Source organism: Mycteria americana, chromosome 3, assembly GCF_035582795.1.
Source record: "Mycteria americana isolate JAX WOST 10 ecotype Jacksonville Zoo and Gardens chromosome 3, USCA_MyAme_1.0, whole genome shotgun sequence".
Taxonomy (NCBI): domain Eukaryota; kingdom Metazoa; phylum Chordata; class Aves; order Ciconiiformes; family Ciconiidae; genus Mycteria; species Mycteria americana.
This window is the reverse complement of record NC_134367.1, coordinates 120339566-120366354: the sequence shown is the minus strand read 5'-3', so window position 1 is coordinate 120366354 and position 26789 is coordinate 120339566. Positions and strand designations below refer to the sequence as shown.

The 26789-nt window shown below is 39.9% G+C and overlaps 1 protein-coding gene across 5 annotated transcripts in view; it reads left to right on the top strand.

Moving 5' to 3' along the window:
• Positions 1-4664: 4664 nt before the first annotated feature.
• Positions 4665-26789, top strand: part of GPCPD1 (glycerophosphocholine phosphodiesterase 1) — a 47885-nt gene continuing 25760 nt past the window's right edge. The window contains exons 1-7 of one of the 5 annotated variants that reach the window (XM_075496768.1): positions 4665-4871; positions 13594-13679; positions 16993-17077; positions 18013-18097; positions 18441-18503; positions 24594-24669; positions 26482-26523. In XM_075496768.1, coding sequence (XP_075352883.1) covers positions 13631-13679; positions 16993-17077; positions 18013-18097; positions 18441-18503; positions 24594-24669; positions 26482-26523 — 400 coding nt within the window. In that variant the 5' untranslated portion in view covers positions 4665-4871; positions 13594-13630. Of the gene's footprint in view, positions 4872-4961; positions 4981-5419; positions 5639-13593; positions 13680-16992; positions 17078-18012; positions 18098-18440; positions 18504-24593; positions 24670-26481; positions 26524-26789 lie in introns of those variants that run through there. The other 4 variants (XM_075496770.1, XM_075496772.1, XM_075496767.1 and 1 more) reach the window with 4 other exon arrangements.

Here is a 26789-nt window from a genome sequence, read left to right as displayed (position 1 = left end):
ATATCTAGTGATGCTCTCATCCACCTTTCTGGTATGTTGTCGCTTTTGCTACCAGCACACCTAGTCCTTGTATTAGGCAATACTCTCCCCTAGTCCAAGAGAAATCTGAGCTATTGCAAATCTAGAGTAGCATTCCTCCCCTCGCTCCATACCTTTTGCTTACCTTCTAGGCGTCCTCACTGTAGGCATTTAAAAAGTTTTGAACACAGCCTTATCTTCTTGCTTAATTCTTATCACCCGCTTCTCTGATGTGTTTCTCTGCTCCCTGACTAACTGCTAACTCATCCACAGAGAAAAATGTATTATACTGTATTACAGTACACATTACAGAGAAAATGCCATTGCATAACAGGCATTTTTCTAATAATCCTTTCTCATCATTCTCCATGAGACTGAGAGGCTTTTGCCATGCTAATAGCAGTTCTGCTGTCTTGCAATTTTTATTCTTGCTTGACACCTTCCGGCATCACTTTTCTTTAGTGCCTGTAAATTGTCCAGATTTCACATTAGATAATGATACAGCAGTACTCTCAGAGCCAGAGAAAAGGTCAGAAGTACATTTTCAAGAAGTGATTCTACAAAAAGATAAAAAATTAGCTGAGGTACTGCATGCCTAATGCCATGCATTCATTTGCATAATTTTACCAGCTATTTTTATTCACAATAACCCATCAGAGCCAGAACAACTGCAGAAAAATCAAGTGCAGTAAAATAAGGAGCACAATTCATCTAAACACATGCAGCTTTCATCAGCTGCGAGCACTGGTGTCAGTATAACCAGTTCACTGGAACTCATAAGGCAAACTATGAAGGAGGAAGAAGCACATCTATAATTTGATGTTCACAATCTTTAGAACTACTTATAGTATGAATGAAGCTTGATTTATAGGTTGAATCTATAATTCTGGCAGCTGAAGAAAATATTACATTGGCTACAGAAATGGACGTAAAACCTTGAAGACACTTCCTAGTGCCTTTTTCGTATAGGTTTGCTAGGGTATTCTATACATTACCCTCAACCACTTATTTCCTGCACTTGGGCAAGTATTCTTGTCGCTATTTACAAAAACCAGGCTGCCTAAGTCCCATTGAGCTTTGCACCTCAACTAGTACAGCCTCAAGGCTACTTTGATATTCTGCCTATGGTACACACCACCACCAACCCCGCTTCATACCCTATGTCATGGCTGGGAGCAAGGTACAGTTTTAAGGCAGCTTTCACAGTGTTTGAGTAGGCTGCATGCACACGGCATCTTTTAGCTCTTTCACTCCTGCTCAGCGACTTCATCACAATAGTATCATTGCCAGAACAAAGACAAAGCGGTTTGACAGGCAGTACTGACTAAGTACTAGTAATTCTTATTAAACTACTATAGTGGAAAGGGGAAACATGCTTTCCAACATGTGCACACATAGTTTAAACAGAGTTTGTGTTTGCACACTTGAAACAGACCTTGTAGCCTTGTCTTTCTGGATCTCTTTGGGACTTTTGCAAACAGCAACTCAATTCAACTCAGGTTATATGATATAAAACCCCATTTCCTGTGTTTTTATTTTGTTGCTATGTAAACAAGAAAAGCAGACCACCAATCTTAACTTTTTGGACAGATATTTAAGAAGAGTTCTATAAACTCATCTACGTGCTCTAATTACTGCACAGTTTTGTATAATCTTCAGGAGTAGCTGAGACTTGCCTGCTGCGTCATGGCAAAGTATGACCTTATCTGAGCCAACCATATTGAAGCAATTCCTTAAGGAGGAAGAAAAAAAAAAAAAGTACACTGGCAAGCTTAATTAAATGTAGACCTTTTTTCAGGTTAAGCCAAGACAGAACAGTATTTCACATCCCACCCTTTTGCTACTTGCTCTACGCTGAGCCTGAGCTTAATCATCATTCTTAATTAGCTGGTTTTGTTTTATTCAGCAAGACCAAGAAGTAGTGCAGTGGAATTATTTACAGGAATAAAGTTATTAAAATTTGTGTTTCAGTGAAAGGCTTAAGAACAAAGCAAGATGGGTATCTCACAAGTTGAGGCAGAGTAGAGAGCAGAAGATTTGCCTCAAGCCAAAAGAGCCATCCTACTGATGCAATCATGGTAACATTAATTGTTTAGAGAAAAGAATCATACAACTAAATGAAATTTGTTTCCTTTGAAAAGCCTTATCAATTACAGAATGAAGAACATAATCTCTGATTTTGACAAATTCAAGTTACCTTTAAAGAACAAATTAGTCCTTGAAAGTTGCCATGACAAATTACACTGTTTAGATTCAGCTGTTTCTCTTAATGCAGCATAGAAATTCCTATTAACACTCTTTCAAATGAATAAATACATACTATTTTAAGATACCTGAAGAATTAAAAAATGCTTTATCTGACAGAATGTCAGCTTTTAGCTGAAATCAACCACATAAGATTACAAGGAGAAAAAGAGAATTCTCTAAGCATTTCAGTTGAGCTGATTATATTAGCTTCTCTTATCTTAGTGAAGAAGTAGGGAGATGTACATCCTTAATAAAATGAACACGACTATTTCTTGAATCCATTTAGGGCCTAAATTGCAATTTTTAGCTATAATAAATTATTGTAGGAAATGCAATAATAGTTTTGACTAGATACAGGCATTTTTTGAAATAAACACTAGGGCTGAAAGAGACCAAGTGTTCTACTTCTAGTTTTTAACAAAAATTTAATGGTACAATTTTATAACATGACTGGCACCATATCAAAGACCCATTTTTGAAAGATTTAACATACCAAAGCGTGTTTCAAAGTGTTCAATCCTATCCCAGCTTTACAACAAATTACTTGGACTAATAAATCTTAAAAACAGGCAAGAGAAAACAAGTAGGCAATTACTTTTCTAAATAGTATTTTCTCTAAAGTTTCTTCTTTCTCTTTCTTCATCTCATTGTTGATTACACCTGTAAAAGAGATGGCTCCTAATATTTACTTAATTACTAAGGGTTTGTAATGAGAGTAGTTACATTTGTGTTTAACAAGATCCTCACTTTCCAACAAGCACTTTTCACCAACCCTCCCTCCTCTTTATCCAGAGGAATTCCTCTTATCCTTTTGGCTTCAAAATAAACTGCTTTCAGCTATCATTTCCTTTTATTGCATACCTCCCCCTACCTTTTTTCCTTTAAGCAGGGTACTGTGATCTTGCAATACTCACATAAACACCTCAGCAATTCAGAAGTATTACATACTTTTCTGGTATAGAACATCTGATATTAACATTCATTTTCCCTACAAAATCCAGGGCTGTGTCACAAATTACATATAAACATGGCTGGATTTGCAGGGCGTGAATGAATAGAAAATAGCCTTCTATTTAAACGACAGATGGAAGGACAGCATAGAGCAGCATACTTGTAATGAGGCTAACTCCCAGTGCAAGATGGGATAAGCAGTTTCTCTGCATATTCAAACTGCAGCTTCCTTGTCTGCAGTTTGACAGAAGCAAACTGCAGCTGACACAAGTTGTATAAAGCAGAAGCAAGTTACTCACCAAACTATTTAGGCAAGCTTATTATTAGAGTGAAAGGAGTGGTCATACTATCACAACTCCATAGCTCTGCTACAAAACAGAGGACAAGCTGCATCAAAAACACAGAGGACAATAGTTTCCCTTTATTTGCTAATACTTTGTTGAGTGAATTCCAGTAGGATACCCTTTTTGTCATAAAATCAGGTCTCAGGAAGGCCACAAAGTCCCAAACACAACGCTACCTTTTAGTGCAGCAAAGTTCCCTGGGGTCTTCACCCAACAGTCTCAGCTACCCTGAAACAGAGACAAGTATCACACTTAAACTTTGCCCACAGCTTCAAAACTCCACCATGGGCATTGCCACATTGGTTTGCCTTGGTGCCATTGCTGTGAAGACATGTTTTTAGCTGTACCATGAATGACAGCCCTTTGCTTGTGCAACTGGGCACACAGGCAACCAGACCCGTGTAGAGGAAGAGGCAGAGCCTGCATGACAGCAGCCGGGCTCCCTGTGAGACCCAACCCAGGCAGGTAGGGAGCAGGGGGCACCAGCTCCTGCCACCCCACATTTCAGTGGGCAACGGAGGCCACAGCCTGTCAGCAGGACTAGGACACCTGCACAGGCAGGGCCTCAGAAAAATGCACATGGAGATAGATGGCCACCATCAAACCTGCAGAGACCAAAGCCTTTCAGGAAAGGTGTGCTGCCTGCCCCTTCATACCACAAAAAAAAGCCATCATGCCCCTGATGCCATGAGCTCACAGCCAGCCTAAACCACTGCAACCCAACAGCACCTCAAGGAAACAAGGCTACCTGTCCCTAGAGCAGCCCTTATGCTTCCAGACTGGGTACTGAGGACCCAGCTTGAGGTAAGGTGACCTCAGGAGGTAGGAAGATGGTAGTAGAAGCCTGCCTTGCCTCAGCAAGGCCCCTACCCAGGTCCCACCCCTCAACTCACGCCTGCCTCACACAGCCACGCCACGCCACCTCAGGACAACGGCCCCCTCAACTCGGCCCCGCCCCTTCTCTCTAGCCCCACCCACTCCCTCAGGCCCTAAGCTCTCGAGGAAAAGGTATAATCTCCCCCCCGCCCTTCCTACTCGCTTGTTATTGGCTGTCGTAGGAAAGGCGGAGCCGAAGCCACGGGGAGTGACGCGCCGGCAAGGGGAGGTCACGTGGGTCAGCCCCCTCCCCGGTAGGGCAGGGGACAGCTGGAACCGGTTGGCGGCTACGCCGCCCCCCGCTTCACCGCGCTGTCAGGCGGCCCTGGGCAGCGGCCGCGCAGCCCGGCCGGGGGAGGAGGGGCAGGGAGCCCGGGCGGCGCCGCCCGCAGCCCCGCACAAAGGGGTTGGTAAGCTGGTACAGCGCTCGGCCAGGTCAGTCCACGCCGTCGGCCGTGGGGGGCGCGGGGCCCGTGGGGTGCCGTGGGGCTGTGTGGCGGCGGCGGCAGGGGATTCGTGCCCCTGAGGAGCCGTGGGGCCTGGGGTGCGTCGGTTCGCGCCCCGCTGTCGGGAGGGCGCTGGGGGGAGCGGTGCCGCTTTCCCCGCGGGAAGCCTCGGGGGGACTCCGATGCTCGGCACTTGATGGGCTGCGATGCAGGGAACTGCTGGTGTCTGGCCCTGAGGAGAGATGGGGAGGGTGGAGCTCTCCCCCGCCGCGGGCAGGCAGCAGGCAGCCGCCAGCCGGCTCCCTCCCTCAGCGCCCCCTGCCCCGCGCAGCTGCCCCCTCCTACCGCCCCAGCTCCCCTCAGGCACCGCGCCTTTCCTTAGCCCCGCCACCTCGCCCCGCCTCAGGCCCCGCCCCGGGGCTTTCGAGGAATAGGCGTGGTCTTGCCCCGCCCTTCCTGCTCGCGTTGCGGGCTGCGGCGGGGAAGGTGGGGCTGAAGCCACGGGGAGTGACGTGCTGGCAAGGGGAGGTCACGTGGGGCCACCTCTTCCGCGCCGCCCCTCCCCGGTTCGGCCGGGGGCAGCTGGAACCGGTTGGCGGCTGCGCTTCCCCCTCCTCTTTCCTGCGTCCCGCTCTGTGAGGCGGCCCTGGGCAGCGGCCGCACACCCTGGTCGCGGGAGGAGGGGCAGGGAGCCCGGGCGGCGCCCCCCGCAGCCCCGCACAAAGGGGTTGGCAGCCGGGAGCAGTGCTTGGCCAGGTCAGTCCGCGCCGCCGGCTGGGTGTCGCGGTGGGGCTGTGCGGCGGCAGGGGACGGTTGGTGCGTGTCTCTGGGGGGACCTGAGGGGGTTCGGCTTGCGCCGCAGTGTCGGGAGGGCGCTGGGGGGAGTGGTGCCGCTCTCCCCGCGGGCGGTCCTGTGGGCTGTCGGTTGGTGTGTGGCGACCTGAGGGGAGGGATGGTGCTCCGCCCTGGAGAGAGCTGGGGGAGGAGTGCGCGGTCCGGTGAGCGGGACGGTGCTTGCAGCTTTCCCGGAGGGGGATGGCTGCGTGCGCCGTGGCGGGGAGGCGGGAGGAGAGAGGCTGCATGCTGCCGGGGGTAGCCGAGGTGTCGCACGGCCCGGGGTGGGGGCATCGTGCCGTGAGGGCAGCAGGCGCGCCGGGCTCCTAGCGCTGCGGTGGCCGCGCCCGGGCCGTCACCTGGCGAGCGTGGTTTAGCGGGTGGCCGAGCCTGGGCCGTCACCCGGTGAGCGTGGCTTGGTGGGCTGCCGGCTGGGGACAGGCCGGGCCGGCGGGTCTGTTTATTTACATCCCCGCTGAAAGCCCTCGCCTGAGGCAGTTCCGCGGCTGCCGCATTATGTTAGCGGCTGGGAGGCTGGGACGGGGCGGGCCCGGGGACACAGCGCGCCGCCTCCCGGGCTAGGAGCCGGCCGCAGTGCTGCGCTGTGCGGGGCTTGCGGTGGGGCAGGTGCCCGCGGGGAGCGCTCGGTAAGTCCCCGTCAGGCCGGCCGGCGGGGTGCGGCGGGCTGGGCACCCTGCGGCGCCGGTTGGTGAGGGTGTGTGCGCTCTGCTCTCTGTCTCTGCTCTGGACTAAAGGAACACACTAACAATGCTAACGGCTTGTGTTTTAGTATTGGTGTTTTAATTAGTATTTAGTATTAGTGTTTTAATTCATTAAAGCATGCACTGTTAGATGGAGGTTAGACTTAAAAATATTTTAAATGTTAATGGTAGAGTGAAATAGTTGATAAGTGGAATGAGTTTTTTATCATAAAAGATACTTTTCCTTACAGATTTTTGTATGTATTTCTGCCCTAGCACTGTTGCCTGTAAAATAACTATAGAAAATATTAAAAAATCAGGGGAATGCTGTTTGTCTTGAACAGAAGACACTAGTCTAAACTGCCACATAATTAATCTCTTAGTAAAGCAGGTTGCTGTTCAATAAAATGGATACAAGCTTTGAAAAACCTTTTACAAAGTTGTTTGTTGTTGTATTGAGTACTGAGAACTCAACGTGCGGAGCATTATCCATGTTATTTGTCCATGTCATTTCTAAGTGAGGAATGTTAGAATGATCACAAAGAGCTAAATTACTACTTGGTTAAGATCTTGTCAGCCACATGTTAATAATGAACAACACTTCAGCAAAGAGAAATCAAACCGAGGCTGTTCTGGTTTACTTGCAAATATGCACCAGCCATTTCCTGTATTTTTCAAGAACTTTGTCTACAAACCTGCTGTGACTTAGCTAAGACAGGAGAGTCTGCTACATGGGCAGGAATTTAAGAAATGCTGAAAACCATTAAGTTCTCATTATTTAAAACCAAGCAGATGCATTATAGGTGAGCATAGTATGTCAGATAGGGATCTTGTGTTTGATTACCAGGGCTGGCTTGGCCTTGCAAATGGGTAATTAAATGGATCCTGAAAACAGCATCTTAAAGAGATTTTTCTCTATTGCTATATACTAATGTGATGCTGTTTCAGAAATAATACTGAGGCTTTCCTTCTTTCTAAATGTCAGCATAGCCCTATTGGTAAAATTCCTGCCTTTGAATCAGAACAGCAGGTCCAAATCTCGTATGCAAGTTTGTTTTCTGTCCAGTGTTAATACTGCAATGCAGTATGAGAGAGCTGCTGACTTTGTGGCTGTCCTTTCTCACGCAGTTAAGGTGTGGGGGGGAGAGGAGGGGGCAGGAAGAACCTTCTGGTTGTTTGGGTGAAAATGAAACTGGTTGGTGCTCTAATGCTGTTTCTAAAAATTCTCCTCCAGTGTGCACTCTCAGCTGTCAAATGACTTGACTGGGACTGTGGCACCTTTCCCCTGCTTCAGGCTGAAGTTGGACCTCTCCTTGATGTTGATAAGTCTCGTGTCTGTACGTTTAAGGTGGAGAATGTCTGCTTAAAATCAGAAAAATAAAAGCAGAAATACTGCAGCCTTCTGGTCCTTGCCATTTTGATCTTTATATGCAAAAAAATGGAGCGATATTTTGAAATAATTGAGCATATATTTACTTTTTGCAGTACTAGGAGTCTGCACTGTGGTCTGTAGTGAAATGTGTGCTAATGGTATGAAAGAGCCGGTTTGTGTGCAGATGGTCTTTATTTTTCTACAGATAACTAAGCAAATTCAGTAATAGAGTGGTTAAAAATATTCTTATATTAAGAACCAGATGTTTGAAAGTATTAAAATGCATTATGGGAACATCATGGCACCTAGGTACCTAGCTGTCTCATTTTAATTGTCTGTCTAATTAGCTTTGAAAAATCCTATTAAGTACCTATAAAAAATTTATATGCCTGGATATCTTAAAAAAAAAAAAAATCACCCATTAAAAAGATACTTTCATAAGCTGTATTTTACCCTCATTGAAAAATCTGTGTTGTATATTATCCAGTCATCCTTAAACATGTTACCCAGGAGAGTTTTGGGTTGATTAGCTTTACATCAGAAATTTCTACTAAGAGTTTATTACATAGGGTTTTTTGGGGGGTGAGAGGGGAAGAAATGTAACACAATATATTTTGGCATAAGTCTGCTGTTTTTTAGCTTTCTCATCAGCTTGTTACCAAATACTGATTATCCTCAATGGACTAAGTCCATACAAAGGGTCAAGGTCTCACATCATCTGGGTCATCTAGCTTGTGGGAGCTTAAATTAAGTTGTTTTAGTTCACACTCCATTAGATGCATGCTAGAGAGGATAGAACTTGCAAAACTTTGGATTCCCCTCGTACTGGAAGAGCAGCATTTTGCTTCTCCTTTAATCTTGAAGTTATTTTTGTTATGAGTTCTGTTTATTTTCAATAGAAATCTTCCCTTTGCGCCCCCCCCCCCCCCCCCCCCCCCCAATTTAGAAAGGTAGTGTAGAATTTCCTAGGGCTTGGTCTGTTTGTCTCTGTCTTCCCTCATTAGATGTCAATGCATATTTTTTCTTCTACTGCTAAGTATAACCAACCATTTTACAACCCTTACAGCCAACTCACAGTTGATAAAGTCAGCTTTTCATTCAGCTCTGTCTTAACATCGTTGCCTAAAGTGTTTCCTGCCTAATTTTGAAAGCCTGTCCATACAACAAAAAGAAAGTTTAAGGCCTTCAGGCTTGTAAGTCTCTGCAGTAGAAAAAAAAATGATCACATCATACTTCAAGCCTGTCTCAAACATTGCCCTTAGAGCATTAGAAGTCAGAGAGCCTCGCAAACCTATTTGAGTTGCTATTAAAAATCTCACTTGTATTGAGGGAGCATGTCATCTGGCTTTATGAATGCTATGAATTTTTATGAATCTAAAATTTGTTCAGTGTTTGCAAGCTATTATATTCCAGGATTGTCCCAGATTACTTGGTACATACTTACCTAAGCCCGAAATACTGAGTATAAGATATGGGACAGCAAACAGCCAATACCTCTTAAAAATATATTGGAAAGGTTAAGGAAATTAAGGGCGGGGAATAATCTACTAAAGCTGAAGGGGTTTTATATACCACCAGACCTGTGAGCCAGAAGGTTTGAATGAACTTCAAGCTTGGAATTACTAAATTAAGTCCATGTTCTGGTATATTTTGACTACTAACCAAAAATTATCTTGGTCTTCCCTATTCATGATGACCTTTGCTACCTCATTTTAGAGGAAAGCTATGATATTTTGTGATACATTAATTGTGTTATGCCAGAAGGAGAGTCTGAAATGTCTTCTCTTCTTCCAAGTGCCTTTAGGGGTCCACAGCTGTTTGCCTGCATCTTCTAGAAGTGCCCTTCTAGAATCAGGAGGGGAGAGCTTGGTTTCCCTATTATTTAGGGGAAGTACATTAACTCCTGTTGCTCTTGTACTCCTTCAGGTGCCCATAAGGAGGAGAAAATTGTGAAAGGAAAGCTTTATAGGCCATATTAGAACAAAAAGTATGGTTTTTTTCTCTTCAGCCTGCAGGATATTATGCTTAAAATCTTTGTTGCTTTCTTTTGGGTGTGTGAAGGCAAGTAAGTGGATTTCTGAAACTGCAAGATTCCCAGTTGCTTTTCTTCCACTCTAAGACCATGAGGAGAGCTTTGTCTTGTGGCAGGGGAACCAAGATTGCAGATGATGCTACTAGGCTGTTCATCTTGCCCCTGTTCTGGAAGCCTTGCAGACAGCTTATTTTATACAGTGAGGTTGGTTGATGGGCAGGGTTACCTGAGTCTAGCTTTTGAAGGCAGGTCAGTACAGCCCCAGGACTCAGGGTGCTGCTGCTGTGTGGTCACCATCTCATTGGGAAGCCTCCAGGGATAGTGAAAGGTAAGCATTTGCTTTGTGAAAGGAGGAGAGTGAGAGAATTGAACTGTGACATGGTGGGGGAAAGAATGTGTTTCTGTTGTAAAAGCAAGAATCTCTAGGTAGAGAAACACTTTTTTCTTTAGTGCAGTGCTGATACTGTGAATGTCTACCTGGGTGAGACCTCTGTTTCTCATGAGGGAATGACCGAGATTCAAGTGTTCATTGCTTGCTTATGTGTAGTTGCAGTACATAAAAGCTGACTAGAGGGAGGAAGTGAAATGTAGGATGAGGGGCAATTCTTTGCACCCCAGGCTAGCGTTTGGGTGCATGTAGTTGTAGCAGATGCAATTCAGCTTTAATACTTCTGAACTCAAAGGTTGCTTAAAAATCCTTGTCACACAAGGACTTCTAGTTCGTAAGTCTTCTTGGTTGACTTGGTTAATATTTGCTGATGAGGAAGCATTTAACATTCTTAATGTAACTGTTCTAATTTGTTTCAGTTCCCCTAAGCAGACAGTTGTGACCTCTCTGAGCTCGGGATTCTTTACATTCTCCCAAACAGTCCATCTTTACAGGTGTGGGGAGCAGAGAGGATTTTGTTATTCTTCGTCAGCTTTTTTGGTGAGGCAGTACTGAAAGACTGAAGGTAGGAACATAGGGTTTAAAAGATCGCCTGACACCTACTGGTCAGAGGATTTGATTGTGTAGGGTTTCTTGCCATTTCTCTCTGGGAATTAAACTACTCCCCCTTCTCAGGAACTATCTAGTTTAACTAGACAGTTAAACTTATGCTTTTTCCCCCTAAAAAAGGCATTTTTGTATCGTGTCTTGAAAGTACAGAATGCTTTATAAGTGCATGATAATATACAACATAGGCTTGATTCCTTAACAAAAAGCAGATCTATTTTTTTCCTTGCTGTGTGTTTACATACAGTGCTCTGCTAGAAAAGATGTTTCTTCAAAATCCGGGTAGTACTTTGACCCTAAATGTCAATGTAAGTGCAATACCTGTAGCTGCAGTTCTGCTAGAAAAATCATGCCTGTGTTTGGTGATGTACACTAGAGTTTTTCTTCTCTGATATATATCCCTTGGGCAGGTTGAGTAGGTCTTTAAGATAAAATGCCGTTTGAGCAGAATTTTGACAACTTTACAAAGGTTTATCAAAACCTCCTTAGAATTAACTGCTGTTACATAGAAAAATAATAGTCTTTTGCTAGATGGTTTAGAAAAGCCCACAAATGTCTTGCAGGTAGGTACACAGAATTTTGACAAGATTGGCTAAAAGCTTTATAGACTTAACAGGATTTCAGATTTTCTCTAGGAATGGACAGGTAGTTAATTAATTTGGAGTGAGACAGACATGCTGGTTTTGTCAAGTTTAATTTTGAGTCATGTTGCATCGGCTTTGGAAACAGCTTTTTTTTTACAAGGCAAAAGCCTTTTCTTGCTTTGGGGAACTGACAGGCTTCAGCTGTCACTCTACCTGCTTTGTAGTCTTTGGGAAGGCATTTTTGCCTACTTCATCTGCCCTTTGGCTCTTCTGCCTTTTCAGTTAAAGGGTGTCCAAGCAAGGACAGTTGGTGAACACAGCTAAGGGTCTGAACTATTCAGTGTCATCATAAATGCACACTGGTATTTTATATTCTCTGCTTCAAACTGAGATTTTTCTTTTTTGTGTCATACTGGACTAGTTTCACAAGTACAATTTTAGTTTCAGCACTGAAACATGCTGTGCTTCTGTGTCTGTAAATAACTGCTAAAAATAAATGCTATAATGTGCCACTGTTAACATATAGACCACCTAATGACACATGCAACAAAGTTCATAAAGGGTGTGCCTTTCATGGAATTCCTGTTTATTAAGTGTGCTTATTTCTAGCTTCAGTAGTTCAGGTTTTTATCATTTACAGAAATGTTATTTGTAAACACTGTAAAAGTAACAAGATTACATACAGAATTGGAATATATGACCAGAAACATCTATATTGCTACCATTTTCTTGCTCTCCTTTTACCACTGAAAAATCATCTCTCTCAACACGGAGAGAGGGAAATAAGGGAAAAAAGGAATGTAAAGTAGAGGCAGCAATAGTTAGAAAAGGAATAGATTGAGAGGAGGAGGAGACAATCCAGAAGAAAAATCGTAGGTGTTTAAACTTCATTCCTCCCAGGCAATTGGACAGTTAAGGATGAGGATTGATTATGACCTTCTTTTTCTCTATATTTTTTCCTACTTGGTATCTGACTTGCTTTAGCTGTTCTTGCTTTCAAGACTTCTGTTACACTGCCCTTAGCTCTTTGAAGGCAACGGCTTGTAACAGAGTTAATGAAAGGTAGATTGCTTTCTAATGCCATTAGTAACAGCTTTAATAATAATGACAAGAAGAACTAAAGGGTTAATGACCAACATTGTACTGAAATAAACTGCTTTTGTCGTGTTCAAAAAGAGCAATAAAAACATTCTACTTGCTTGGTTGAAAAAAAAAAACCCCACAGTGATATAAAGAAATGAATTAGTTGAGAGAATTGCAAAGTTAATTCTGCAAATAATTAGTATTATTATTTTGCAGCCTGTGTCCGAAGGAATATACCTGGGTGATGACAGTTAGTCTAGCAACATCTGGACTTGGACTTTTATATGACTACTACTTTCATAAATAATATAAAAGGATATTTTATGTCAATAGTGTTTCTGCTGTAATGGGGAGGGTGGGATTCTGCCAGCTTTTTTCCATCAAGTTATTGTGTATTGGAGGAGGGTAGAAAATTGAAGCAGGGTCAATCCTCCCAACTGCTGTCCTGGCTACAGAGGCTATAGGCAGTCCCTTCCTGCTGTGGTGTTTTGAAGTCTGCTTGGTGCTGCTAGTTGCTGGTGCTCCATGTGAAGGGCTGGAAGTATTGGTAGGGGCACAGAGTCCAAGGTGATGAACAACTCACTGCCTGTGACAGCAGAGAGCTGTCATCTGTCATGGGTTCTTCCCCTTTTTCCTTCAAGGTGGTCGTGCTTATCTATGAAACCTTTCTTCTGTTTTGAAGAGGATGCTGAAGAATAGCATAGGGAGACAGTCAGAAGTTACTGCTTGCCAAAGGTCATAATCTTACACGTCTTATAATAAAACTTCCAGTGGCCTCTTTGGGTTGCGAGCAAAATTAGTCAAACGGGTTTTTGAAAAATCTCAGCTTGTGACTCATAAATGCTGCATGATATTGATACTTGCATACGGTATTTGATTTACTCCTCTTTTTCTTGTGCCAGTGTTGCAACAGTGTCTTCTGCAGCTGGATGCTGTTTTCTGGGGCTGCTGCTGGTTTTAAAGAGCTTTCTATTTTTACTGCTCACTCAAACAGTAACATCACTAGTGACTTGCTTCCCTATAAGTGGTGGGATTCGTGTTTCCTCTTATGACATCAACAGATGTAATGTATTGTTCCTGAAGAGTAGTATCTTTTTCCCTCCCGCTATAGGAGATTTCGACTATCCTAAGACAAAAGTTCTGCAAGTATGACCTCTTCTCAAGTCACTTTTGAAGTAAGAGGACCATCAGTACCAGGTACCAAATTGTGCTTTCTCCTTTTTGTATGATTTAACTAGAAGAAAACTGAATAAAAGAATGTTCAAAGGCTGTCTTTTCTGTTTTCTTCAGAGGTAAAAAACATGTCGGTTCAAATATCAAAATGATAAGTCATTGTAAAATACATTAAGAAATTTCACATAGGAATTTGAAAATGAGATTTAGGAATTAATTTTTACCTTTTTCTTCAAACAACAATTTCATAATGTGCTAGAGATTTTGATGCTAACTGAAATGGTTATGATTGTTTTAAAAGCAGTGTTCTGTCTCTAGTAACTTTTTATTCCATGGGAACAAGTATTTACATTCTGGACCATGATAGTCAGGCATGCATTGATGTGTGTGTTCTGTTTTTTATCCTCTCTGCATCCCTGTTGAAAGTTCTCCATAACAACATGTGATCTCTACTAGGAGTTAAGGACAGAAAGAATATGCAGCTTAATTCAATATTCTGTCTGTGCAAAAATGTGTAAAATAACTTCTGTAATCTAAATGAGGAACACAAAGTGTAAGATCATGTAGAACACCAAGATTTAGTGTTGATAAATTGTGCTTATTACTTTGACCTTCATCTTTAGGAACTTTGAAGGAAGGTCACAAAAAAATTAATTGGTGGTTGCCTAACAGAAGCAGATGAATGTGGGAGCATGTACAGATTGGTAAAATTCCTGTTACAGACAAATAGCAGATGGCATAAGTGTCTGTTGTAGTTGGGGAAGAAAAACAATAAAAACATTTAAAAAGTTTTGTCATCTGCTCCATGTTAGGCCTTTCCTGTGTTTCTCCCATTTGATTGGGAATTTGGGAGCTGAACATTGACACACAACGTGGACATGAAGCCTTCAGTAAGGAGTAGTGTTTTTATAGCATTCTGGAGAAAATGTTAAAATTCAAGAATAAATTGACCTTAGATCAAATGAGGCTATAAAGCACTGGTGTAGCTATATAATGGAGTATTGCAAGCCATGCTCTTTTTGCCCTGTTCACAGTGTTGCTTCCACTGTTGTGATGGCACTGTCACTAGCAAAGTTGACTTTGGATGTGTGACTTTTACTGATAATATCTGCAACAAAAATTAGGATTAGAGAGAACTAGATCCTGCCTCAGTGGCTGGTTACAAAGAATTACCTGGAAATACTTATCATATGTATGGCATAAAGAGGTGACACAGAAGGTTGCTTCTGCTTATGACAATGTTGATACTGTTGGGTTTGACTGGGGAGAAGAACTTTGAGATGCGGCAGTGGCAAGATGCAGCCCTGTGAAAGAAGAGAGGTAGGTTTTTGGAGCTATCAGCAGTTCTACAAACAGCAAAATTTCCAGTTTATTTAGAAATGTCATGTACTGATCTTGTCAGATCACCATGGTGAGTAGTTTGTTGGTGAGACAAGAATCCTCCTCACCTTCAGCACTAACATGCTTCCTGTGTCCTCATCACTGTCCCTTCCTGTTGATGTCAAAGCCAGTGGTTCCAGGCTAACTGGCAGGATAAAAGGGCATCACCAGCATAGGAATCATGCTTTGACTCACTCCCTCTAGGCAAACCACTCCTGGAGTCAACATTGGTGATGAAGCCTGACACATTGACATAAGCTTTTATATATTTGTGGCATGGAGTGCTACATTTTTGCCTCATCCTAGCCGAAGGAAGAAGGTCACCTGGTTACTGGGTGTGACTCCTTTAGGTCTTCATCGGGACACAGTCCCATACCAAGAGACTGCTAGGTGGCCAACTATTAGCTAATGAAATACAAATATGAAGCTTCTAGCTCCCAACTGTACACAAAAATTCTGCTCCAACAGAGCTGGCCAGAGCAGAGAGATTGCAACATCAGTGAGGCTGTTGCAAGCTTTGAGACCAGGCAGAAGGCCTGGAGTAGCTTCCTCTTTGCTGTAGCTGAAGGAGCTCTGCCAGTAGCAGCATTGGATTCCCTGGCGAGGGGAGAGGGAGAAGTTGAGGACCCCTGAGCTTAAAGCACAAAACAAAGCCCCACTGAGTTTAGAATTGCCTTTGAAAAGGCAGTTCCAGTTTGTCATGCATTTCTCATGTGCCTTTCCTGGGATAATTTAAGCAGCATTTTACAAATCCTGATTCAGCCTTGGTATGTAATTGAAGTGAGTTTAGGGGTGACCATGCATCTTGTTCAAATGTTGCCTTTTGTGTGTTGTATCTTACTGTCTTGTTGTCTTCCTCATGTCTACTTTGGTTTAAGGGTGACTTTGAAACTTTACATTTAGGCATTTCCTGTTAGAAGCTGAAGTAAATTTCAGTATTTTCTTAATTACATTTTATTTAGAAGTTGCTCCAATACTCTGGTAGTTCTTATGTTTTGCATAGCAAGACTAAAAGGTTAAGCAGATGGTGCATAAATGTGCTTTAAAACTTCACGTATTCTCCTTGTACAATAGATTTTTTTTTTTCTTGTGTCTAAAAATATTGTTGAAACTCTGTAAAAGCAAAATACTTATTTGTCCTTTCCATTTGTATTTATCATTGTTGTTCTTAGTTGTGTGTGTGTATATATATATGTTTTATATTAAAAACAAGGATAAGTTGCAACGTTAACTCCTGGATATCTCAGAATCAAGCATTTTTATACTATTGTAATCTTTTGTGTTCTTTCCATATGTATGTGTGCATTAGGGTAGACAGAGTATGACAATGTAATGGGGTTTTTTTGTGTGTGTAACAGCATTATGTTTTTATATCCAGTAAAAACAGAAAGCATAGCAGCAAAATTAATTTTATTTCTCACAGGAATAAAATGGATGTGTTGTCTTGATAATGATGGTAGCAGCCCCTTATTTGTCTGTGTTTTCTAGATTATTGGTATGAATTTCAGAGAATTCTGTTTTTAGACATGTATGTTACCTTAGTACTCTGTGTGTGTGTGTGTGTATATTACACACACGACTACCCCCACCTCCCCCAGTATATAGGAAAAAACCTGGTTCATCTTGGCAATAAGCACTTTACAGTGAAAACTTGCCTGCTGCATTTGCAGAGATTTTTTTGAATAGTATTACTGCAGCAGGATTTGGAAGCCAATGGTTTTAAGGGCTGGGGTTGTCAGTAGTCCCTCTCTCAGTGAGGTCCATCTTTCTTTATGATGGAGAAGAAAACACTGTTGTAATTTGGGGCGGGGAGAATTCCTTTCTGAACCAAAAAGAGGAAATTTGGATGAATGTTTAAAGTATTTGAAGGTTTGACCATGTAGGCTGTGCTTACTAATTCCATATATGTTTGAGTAATGATGATTGTGGGGTTTTTCTGTTTGTTGGGTTTTTTTAGGAGAGGTTTTTGCAATATGTGGGAGCTGCAGTGCTTTGGGAAATTGGAATCCACAAGTTGCAGTGGTCCTCCAAACTGACGATGGGTAAGTTGGGTATTTTGTTTTTTTATTTGTTCCCTTTAAAGTAGCTGGAGCTCTGGAGCAACAAATTTATTCTGGCTTTGAATTTGTAAACTATTGAGCTACACATACTGTTACTAAAACTCTCCAGAATATCTTGGGTTCCCCTTGAACATTTTGAATGCTTAGGAATGTGTATAAGAAAATGTTTAACATGAGTATGCTTTTCTAGTAATGCTTCTACTATTGTGGCTGGCGTATTTCAGTAGTTTAGTTGTAGACATTTTGAATAAACAACTGCTATAGGTAATTTTCAATCCCATAACTATACAGCAAGTTATAGGAAATATTTATAGTGTTTACTTTCTTTTTAACCTATACAAGTTATTGTGGCTATTATTGTGGCTATATTATTGTGGGGAGAAGATGATTTAAAATGAGAGTTGCATTAAAAATTAAGTGGTTTGTATGTATATAAACATGAGTGTACATGAAGAAAGTTTAAATGCAGTGGAGGAATTCAGTGTTTTCTTAAAATGGTGCCCTGCCTATCGCTGTTTGTATGGTGCAGGAAAATAGGGCTCACAGGATGTATTTATAACTCTGTCAGTGACTTGCTGTGTGATCTTGGATGAGTCCCTGAATTATTTCATCATGTTTTCCCCGTCTGTTAAATGACGTTGAGAATTCTTCGTTTTCTCCGAGAATTCTTCTTCGGAGAATTGCTCCGTTAGAGCACTTCAGATCTGTAGATTAGAAAGTGCAATTTCAATTCTAAGTATTTATTGTGCTTTGTGCATGTTTGGCTAAGTTACCTTGTAAAAACCTTTCTTGCAGTAATACACTAAACTTTGTTTTAGAATATCACTTGGGACAGACATACGTCTGAGGTGGCTGTTAGGCTGTATTTTGAAACTGTGGTGTTTGTTTTTTTTTTTGTTCCTCCCCCCTCCCCCCAGCCAATTCTGGAAAGCTACTGTAGAGCTTCCTAGAGGAGTTCCTGTTTGGTATCGGTATTTTAAAGGGTACTTCCTAGAACCTAAGGTATGTACAACCTTTTCTATTTGAAGTTGGCTCATCCTTAGTAAAAAATTCTCTTTATTTGAAGGGATTTTCTGAGTTAAACTTGAGTTTTTAGAAATAAATCTTAAATTGCAACATACGAAATACTAAAACACTTGTGGAAATAAAAGCAGTTCGCTTCTGGAAATACATGGCCATATGGTGTTAACTTAATTATTTTTGTTAAATTGTCTTCTCTCTTTTACCAGTGTTAGTGTTTTAAAAATTCCAGTGATAGTGAAATGCCTGACATTATTATAAAGCTTACATTATATGGTGAAATTCTCATTAGTTATAGTGGGGCTATAACAACTTCTACACTTAGATTATGGACTTCAGCAGGGCAAGAATCTCTAGCATGGAACCAAGTGATAGCAGGAGAGAAATGGTTAGTGTGAGCAGGTGTATTTAAATTTGCCTTATCTACTACAGTTTTTAAAATTACTGTAGATTTTTTGGTGAAGCATGAGAAGTATTAACTAGCTTTTGTGCTGCATAATTAACACATGTTAATCTCTTGGAGTGAAAAGGTAAAACAAGCAGTGGGGCATCCCAGTGTTTTCTCTAGGTTTGTATATAGGTATTTGCATGACTTGGGGGGGGAAAAAAAACAAACGAGACAGACACGGATGTGGTTTTACAGCTATTGATGTCAGAGTTGCATGTGAGTTGAATGTATGTGGCAGTATACTGGTCTGTAGAAATCGTAGTAGGGAAAGGGGGAAGTTCTTCAGACTAGGGATGAGACTGCATCCAGAAAAAAGTTGGACCAATTTGGGAAAAAAAGCAGCTACTATTTAACTGTTTTTCTTAATAACAAGTAATGACTGTAAGAAATAACCCATTTAAAGCTGTCCTTGCTGTCTGTCTTACTCTATTAATATCGTATAGCTGTTCACCCTGGGCTTTAGTTCTTCATTGAAATTGGGATTGTGAAGGCTGTAGCTAAATGTGCAAAGGAGTTGTAGAATCATCTGGTCTATATCTTTTAAATATTTTAAATTACTGTCAAGAATGTGTAAGTTTTTGTCAGCTGGACTAGCTTTTCTTTCACTGAAAAAATATTTGACGGAGGTATCATCTCAGTGAAGGATACTAATTTTAAATGAAACACAAGAGACTGCATTCTGTTTTTTCATTACAGCATGTGAAATAGTCTAATCTGAAACTGATGTTTAAATTCTTATTCTGAGGCAAAAGAAGGGAAGGCCAATTATAGGTTTATTTTTCTGAGGTCAAACTAAGGCCAAAAGTAGATCAGTTCTTACAGCCTATCAGTTCTGATAGGACTCCTATTTTTTTTTTTTTTTTTTTGCAAATGCCCATACATTTAAAATGTAAGCGATAGCACACTAGAAAAAGTGCACTTAGTGGAAACAGATTGGCAGAAAATGTGCTCATAGACAACACAATTTCCGTTTGATTTGAAAAATTTTACAATATGTATTGGTGAGTGTGTTTCTTTAAGTAGGTGCTCTGTATCGTGCACGCTTTATGTACCGTGTGATGCAGAGTCTGCCAAGGTAAGTATAAATTTTATGGAATACCAGCATAAAGAGCTACTGTATATAAAAAGGAGGAAAAAAAAAACCCCTACAAAACAAAGTATGTGAATTGCCAGAGTACACGGTTATCCACTTAACAGTGTCCAGCCTATACCTGTTCGGTGCACAGGACTTTATTTCTCATAACATACAGTCTTTTGAAGAAAAGAATTCCAGCTACAATGTTTTCTTCTTCTTTTGGTAAATTTTTTGAAGAACAATGAAAAGGCAGGATCCCTTCATTCTAACAGGAATATAATGCACAGTATAGTGCAAATGAGACAGTATATGGAGGACTTAAGCATTAAAAACTCCGATAGGGCAAAGATACTTCTAAGTTAAATTATTCTGAATATTGTTATTTCAGTAATTTTTTTCATTAGGCATTGCATGTGATTAATCTTCTAAACTTGATAGGCTTGCAATATATTATTCTTCAGACACTGTAAGCTTTTTATATCAGTGCAATTTTGTGTGTCATGACCTATAGTAGGAGAACTTAAATGCATGTTTAGTCTTAGATGTATGTTAAAGTCTGAATGTATGAATTTGACACCACATAATTGAGTAAATCGTGCTGAAGACAGATCTAGCTGAAGTTACTGTTCCCTTTCTTTCTATATCAACTGCATCTTTGAAGATGTTTGAGATGGACATGGTGGCAAAGCTGGGGGTGATACATGTTTACACAGAGATATGATAGTTTTCATATTATCCAAAATATTGCTACAGACTAGATGCGACAATACATATAATAATTCACATTTTGGGAAAAAACAAATAAAGTATTTTTCTCACCTCCCTTTAGAAAACAAAAGTCATCATTTGATCTCAGTTAAATTATTTTGCTTGAAGGATAGTACAATGTCATGGAAGTTTGGTTTGTTTGCGCTGAAGCATTTTTGTGTTAAGAGACTGTGGTTATGTAAATAGAGTGTATTTTTTTATACATAATATATTAAAATTTGTAGAATATTTAAAGGAATACAAATAAATGAATGTATATACAATGAACATTTTATTATAAAATTGGTGCAAGTCTTGGCTCCTGCATATCAAGAGCTTTTACTATGTTGTAAACATTTTAATGATAACATAAGTCATCTTAAGCATTTTAAAAGAAAAGTAAATGCATACACTTGATGAAATAAGACAGTAATTTAAACTATTTTGCTCAAGGCTTGTTCTTTTCTTAAACATAGGCCAGTACTAGTTACCTTACTATGAGGATCTTCCCATGTTTTATTCTACACATGCATACACATGTTTATTCAGGGGGAGGGGGAGAACCAAAACCCCCTTGTCTGGAATTTAAGTCTTGTGTATATCATCTGTTTTTGGAGAATGCTTTGATACGTATTGTTTTCATGACGAATATTTGAAAACCTTAGTAAGGAAAATATGTACCTTATTCTGTTAAGCTATGTTCTATATTTGTTTTTCCAACAGTAAATAAGCATGCAAGTTTAGGCTTATTTCTTTCAAGGAAAGTGTGAAATAACGAAGTAATTCATGCATGTAACAGGACTTTTGAATCTGGATTGGTGAACATTTTTCACACTTGTGAGAATATTGCTTAATTATAGAGGTTTCAAATGAGACTTCGATTTAGCTTTCTAAAATGTAAATAAATCAAATCCATTTGGTACTTGGAATATAGTAATAAAGGTGAAACTTAGGTCTAGACTCAGTAATTTCTTTAATATCAGAATGTGTTAGAAAAGCTTTTGCTAGACTAATAACCCATGGTTAACCTGATAATAACAAAGGAACCCCTCTATCGTTGCTGTGCTGAGATAGCAGATTGTGTGTTAAACTGTTATTGGAAATACTAGAGCTATAAAATCTGTAGCCCAGGACTTCCTGGCAGGTGACTTATATGTGCTGTTGCCTTGCAAAGTTAGTTACGATGGCTGAATGGCTTTGGTTGATTGGTTTTGTGCTTAATTATTGTCTCTTACATGGTATGGAAATCCAGCATCAGCAGTTAAGTCTAATTAATTTAGCTGTTTCATGTTCTTGAAGTAGAGTAATATTCTTGAAACACAGTTTAAGAAGTAAAGTGCAGTTGGATAAATGTAGTTGTGTGTGGTGTTTTTAAGATTTTTTTTTTTTTTTTTTTTTTCCCCTAATGCCTACTCTGTTTTGTTGCCTTGGATCAGGGATTTTGGAACTGCCTTCCTAAATAATAGTTTAAACATCCACAGAAGTGCTTTCATTTTTTAATTGTACTGAGCATGCAAGCACTTCATGCAGAATGTGTATCAGACTGCTTTGAACCACTGGAACATTATGCTTAATAGGCATTTTACCCTTCATTTCAAAAGTGTCTAATGACTACTGGGGCACCCCCCAGCTTCTGACAATGTAAGAGGACTTGATTTTTTTAGAATATTCTTGAATGTCTTTTAAGAGCTTTAAAATTGCATCAGATGTTCAGCTAAATATAAATCAAGAAACATAATTTTTATGTATTTGCTTTTAAAAAAAAAAAATTCTGTGTGTTAGTAGAGAGGGATCCATGCTATACAGTGCCACTTACTATAGTATCAGTGTACTACCCACTGGGATGCTTGATGTGACATTTGGATAGGTGCCCTTTTAAGACTCCTAGCAGAGGCTGACTTTTTAGGTAACGTTAACATACTATGAATATTGATGACACATCATATACTTCTGCTACAGGCTGATCTGAACTGGGCTGTTCAAATGTGGTCAGTATATGCCACTGAAATTACATCAGTATTTTAATCTCATTGTTACAATGGCTTCTGTTACATGTAATTAAAACATTATTTAAATGCCTATAAACACAAAGATGATCTGAGCAGGGATTGTGAGAGGGCTCTCAGTCGTGTCTGTGCCTGTTCTCTAATCCGTTGCCCTTTTTTTTTCCAGGTAGCTTTGCTTGGCTCTTATTAGTATGGAAAATGTTGAGGGTTCCTGGGGTTAAATGCATAATCAGCCCGCTGTATTCCCTTCAGGGGATAAAGTTTTGCTGAATGTATCCAGCGTGTTGTGCTTATTGTTGGGATAATGTTACTCAAATTCTCATTCATAATTTTAGGTTCTAAAATTAAAATGTACAATTACAGTAGTGTAAGAAATAGACTGGTATTGGTATTTTAATATGTTGGGGGTTTGTAGAAGGAAAAACCTTTGCTTACCTTTTGAAGAAAACAGCTTAATCCATGTTAGGACAGACTTGCATTCCCCAAGTTTGCAGGCTACATGTTCTGTATGTGTTCATGGGAGTTGCTGTTGGAGAGCTTGCAGGCCTGCATGGCGTTAGGAAATGGTTGCCTCCCTGCTGGCAAACACGGGTTTCAGAAACTGAGATTGTGACATGCAAGTGCAGATCTGCTGTGGAAGAAGGGGGAAGAAACTTCTCATTATTTATTTTTCTAGAAGTCCATAAGAGTGATCATTGTGGCAGCAGTGAGAAGACGGGAATTAAAACTGCCCTATAACAGGAATAAACTGGAAACAATAGTATAATCTTTATTTATATTTACATGCATTCTATCTTTAAAGCAGAACTTTAAGCATATATATTTTATTCTGACATGACCCTTAAGTATAGATGCCTCTGAATTTGTTAGAAAAATTGAATTGCTTTTAACTAAGACTTGCAGAGCAAACCCATCTTATTGAGTGCTTTTTAAATATTTGGTGTTTGCTGTTAATTAATCCAAAAGCATAGTAGATTAAATGTGTTTGATATATTTCAAGAAATTCCATCTGCTGCTAAAGAATTTATTCAGTGAGCTTAAGATAACACAGCATTATGGTACTGTGTAATTATACTGGTGAGTTTGAAGCTTGTCTGGATGTCCCTGTTGATCTGAAATCTAGTTAAACAAGAATCTGAAGTACTGGGACAAGTTGGTGTTGAAGTTTATATGACTCTGGCAATAGTAGCAAGTATTTTTGGAAATGAGTTACTTAGGCCCAAAACACCAAAATGCAGCTATTTGACAGTGGTTCTTAAGACTGATAGTAACAACCACACAATGTTAAGGGAAACTTCTTGGGGTGACTGAGCTGGGAATTGGGCATGTTCTTTCTGTTGTTAGCCAGCACTTACCTAAAAGCTTTGACCTAGAAAGCTATTTCAAACTTAAATTGTTCTGAAAGAAGAGACTGAGTTACTGTTCTGATTATCTATCTGAGTCTTGGCTATGTTTGTCAACAAATGTAGTCTTTTGAGGGACAGTAATTTTTTTGTGAAAGAATCTAATTTATCCTGCTCCAAGTGGAATAGACTGCAGGGGCTTTACTGCTGGCCGATTGGATTGTATCAGTGTCTTTTTCCTTCGGAGGCAGCAAAATTCCAAGTATTTATGTTTTGATTAGATGGTAAATAATTTGCTCCTCTGTACCACAACTAAAATAACTGTGTCTTATAGACTTCAAATTAGTCAAGCAAATTTTGAGGGAGAACCCACCCCTGCAACTGTTAACTGCATGAGTAGATGCTAAGTGCTGTTTGGAATTAGAGATGTAGGTTATGTGTTTTCATAAATTGTTACTGTAGTATCTTTAAAAAAAAAAAAAAAAGCACACTTAATGAGTTCAGAGACACTTTGGTTTTTTGTATTGGAAGGAAAGGAAAGTAGTCCAGCAGAGTAGCTGTAAGCAGTAAAGATTTAATAATTCCATGTAACTTCTCCACCCTGTCATACTTTGTCACAAGTTTTGTCATATGTATACGCGACGCATCAGATGGCGTCATCAGCAGTTGCAGGGGTAAGAAACAAACCTGATCTGTTTTCTTTCTCTTTCATTCTCTCTCTCTGTCCCCCCTCTCTTTCTTTTCGTTCTTCTTTCTTAAATCTGTAAGTTTAGTTCACAACCATCCCAAACAGCTTCATGGGTAGAAAATCAGATATAACAAAAGAAATTATTGCAGACATTTAACTTTTAAATTACAGACTATCGATGGTCCCTGCGAAGTCATAGTTCACACGTGGGAGACTCATCTACAACCACGATCAATTACCCCTTTAGGTATGGGCATCAACTGCATCTGTTTGAGGCATATGCATAAGATTGCTAATATGCTGCACATTGGTTTAGAGGGATTGATAACTATAGTTTTAAAATACTTAAATTTATTAATGTGTTGGAGGTATAAACTTTTCTTTGCACAACATGGGCCTTACTCTCAAAATATACTTTTAAATAAGTGGCTTAAAAATGGAGTGGATGTGAAATTCTTTGCTGCCATCCTTAAGGTTATGTGGGTTGGTTTTTTCATTAATTTGGAATTGTAATAACTTTCTGTAAGTTTAATTCTTTGAGACTAAGGATCCATATTATTTTTTTGGAGGAAATGTGGGAGGGGGAGGGTGTGAAGTCACTGCTGTTTTTATTTAACTACTATTTCATTAGTAAAATTTCAAAGCAAAAATTCTTAATTAGGCTTCTTCAAATAAATGGAATAATGTAAATAGAAACATGAATGGGCTTATTTACCCTGCAATTTAGCAGAAATTTATTTTGCTGGAAGAAAAGGTGGCATTGCAGACTTGCATACAAGTTCCTACTGCTTTTCTGAACAGGGAGAAAGTTTGGTTTTTAAGAGTGACTGGAATAACCTTTGAATGTAGCTTGTAATTTATCTCTTATGCTGCTATGGTGTGGCATGTTTTATGCGCTGTCTTTCCTAGGATATGAAAAATACTATTTCCTCCACACTTAGGAGGTTACATCTATTAAATATGTTCTGATGCATTGAAAAAACATGTTGTTTAGAAAGAAGCTGGTATTAAAGAAACTGTTTGCTAATCCTGAATAAGTACCATGATCACATTCCCCCCACCCTTTATTTTTTTCCCCTCAATTGAATTAGTTTAAGTGTTTCTATTCCTGTAACAAGATTATGTTTCTGTATTTGTCAGTAACTGATTAGGGAAGCAGCCTACCCTCTGTTAGGGTCTAGACTTTATCTCTAAATTTGGATAACATCATTCCAAAGAGTTAGGATTCCCTCCCCTCCCCCCAAGTAATACTCAATGCATCATAAGCAGTCTTTAAGAAAATGCAGCGAAACCGGGATGTTAGCACTTGGTCATTATGATCCTAAATTGTTTCCTGTGGTTATTAAAAATTGAGGGCAGGCCCATGATTCTTCTTAGAAAAAAAATGGGATTAATGGCTGTAGAGACAAAATTTTGTTAACATTTATGTTTTGAGAAATGTGTAGTTTGTTTAGACTACTGCAGTTCTGTTAATGCTGGTGAATTTACTTAGTCCCTTAAGATTTTAGTTATTAAAACTTTGGAGAGGGTAAGGGTAAAAGTAAGTGTGAAATGAGTGTTTTGAATATTTCATCCTAGGTTGATTTCTGTCACATGGGCAGAACAAGCATTTTAACTGTGACTAACTTGATTTGGAAGCTTTAACTATAAATGTGCAGGAGGACAGTTTTCTTGTATGTTTGCAAGAAACTTTGACACTAACCAGAAAAGCATCTTAGATTCTAGTAGCATGTAGCTATTATCAGCAAAATACTGCAGCAAACGAGGAAATTATGCAACCTTCTTGTTTTTCTCAGTTCAGATTACTTCAGGTACAACTTCTTATGGCATTTTGTGTGTTCATTGGTTTTTCTTGCAGAAACTAAGAAAAAGCATAAATTGGGGAAAAAACTTTATAGAAGGTTGCAATAAACATGCTTATTTGTTTCAGTTTTCCTACTTTTTTAAGATACACTTTTTAGAAGTGAAGTGGAAAAGTATAATTTAACTTGGCAATGATTCTTTATAATGTGAATACTAATTAGCTTCCTTCATTCTTTTTCCCTCCTTTTAATTCTAGAAAATGAAATTACTATTGACGATGGATACTTTGGAATCCGTAGTAAGTGAGATATATTGATCTTTACTCTCTTCCATGTATTTAATTTTAACCAGATTAAGTATTGTAGTTGAAAAATACTTGAAACACTAAGTTCGTTTTGACAGGAATTGCCTGTAAGTGATTGTTTTCTCTGCTTATGTGGTTATTTTTGTATCCAGCATTTGTGATTTCACACTTAGGCTGTAATCCCGTCTAATGTTAATAAGACTAGTAGGACAAGTTGAAATATTGTCAGTGTGCTGGTGTTAAAGGTTGAAATTTGCAAA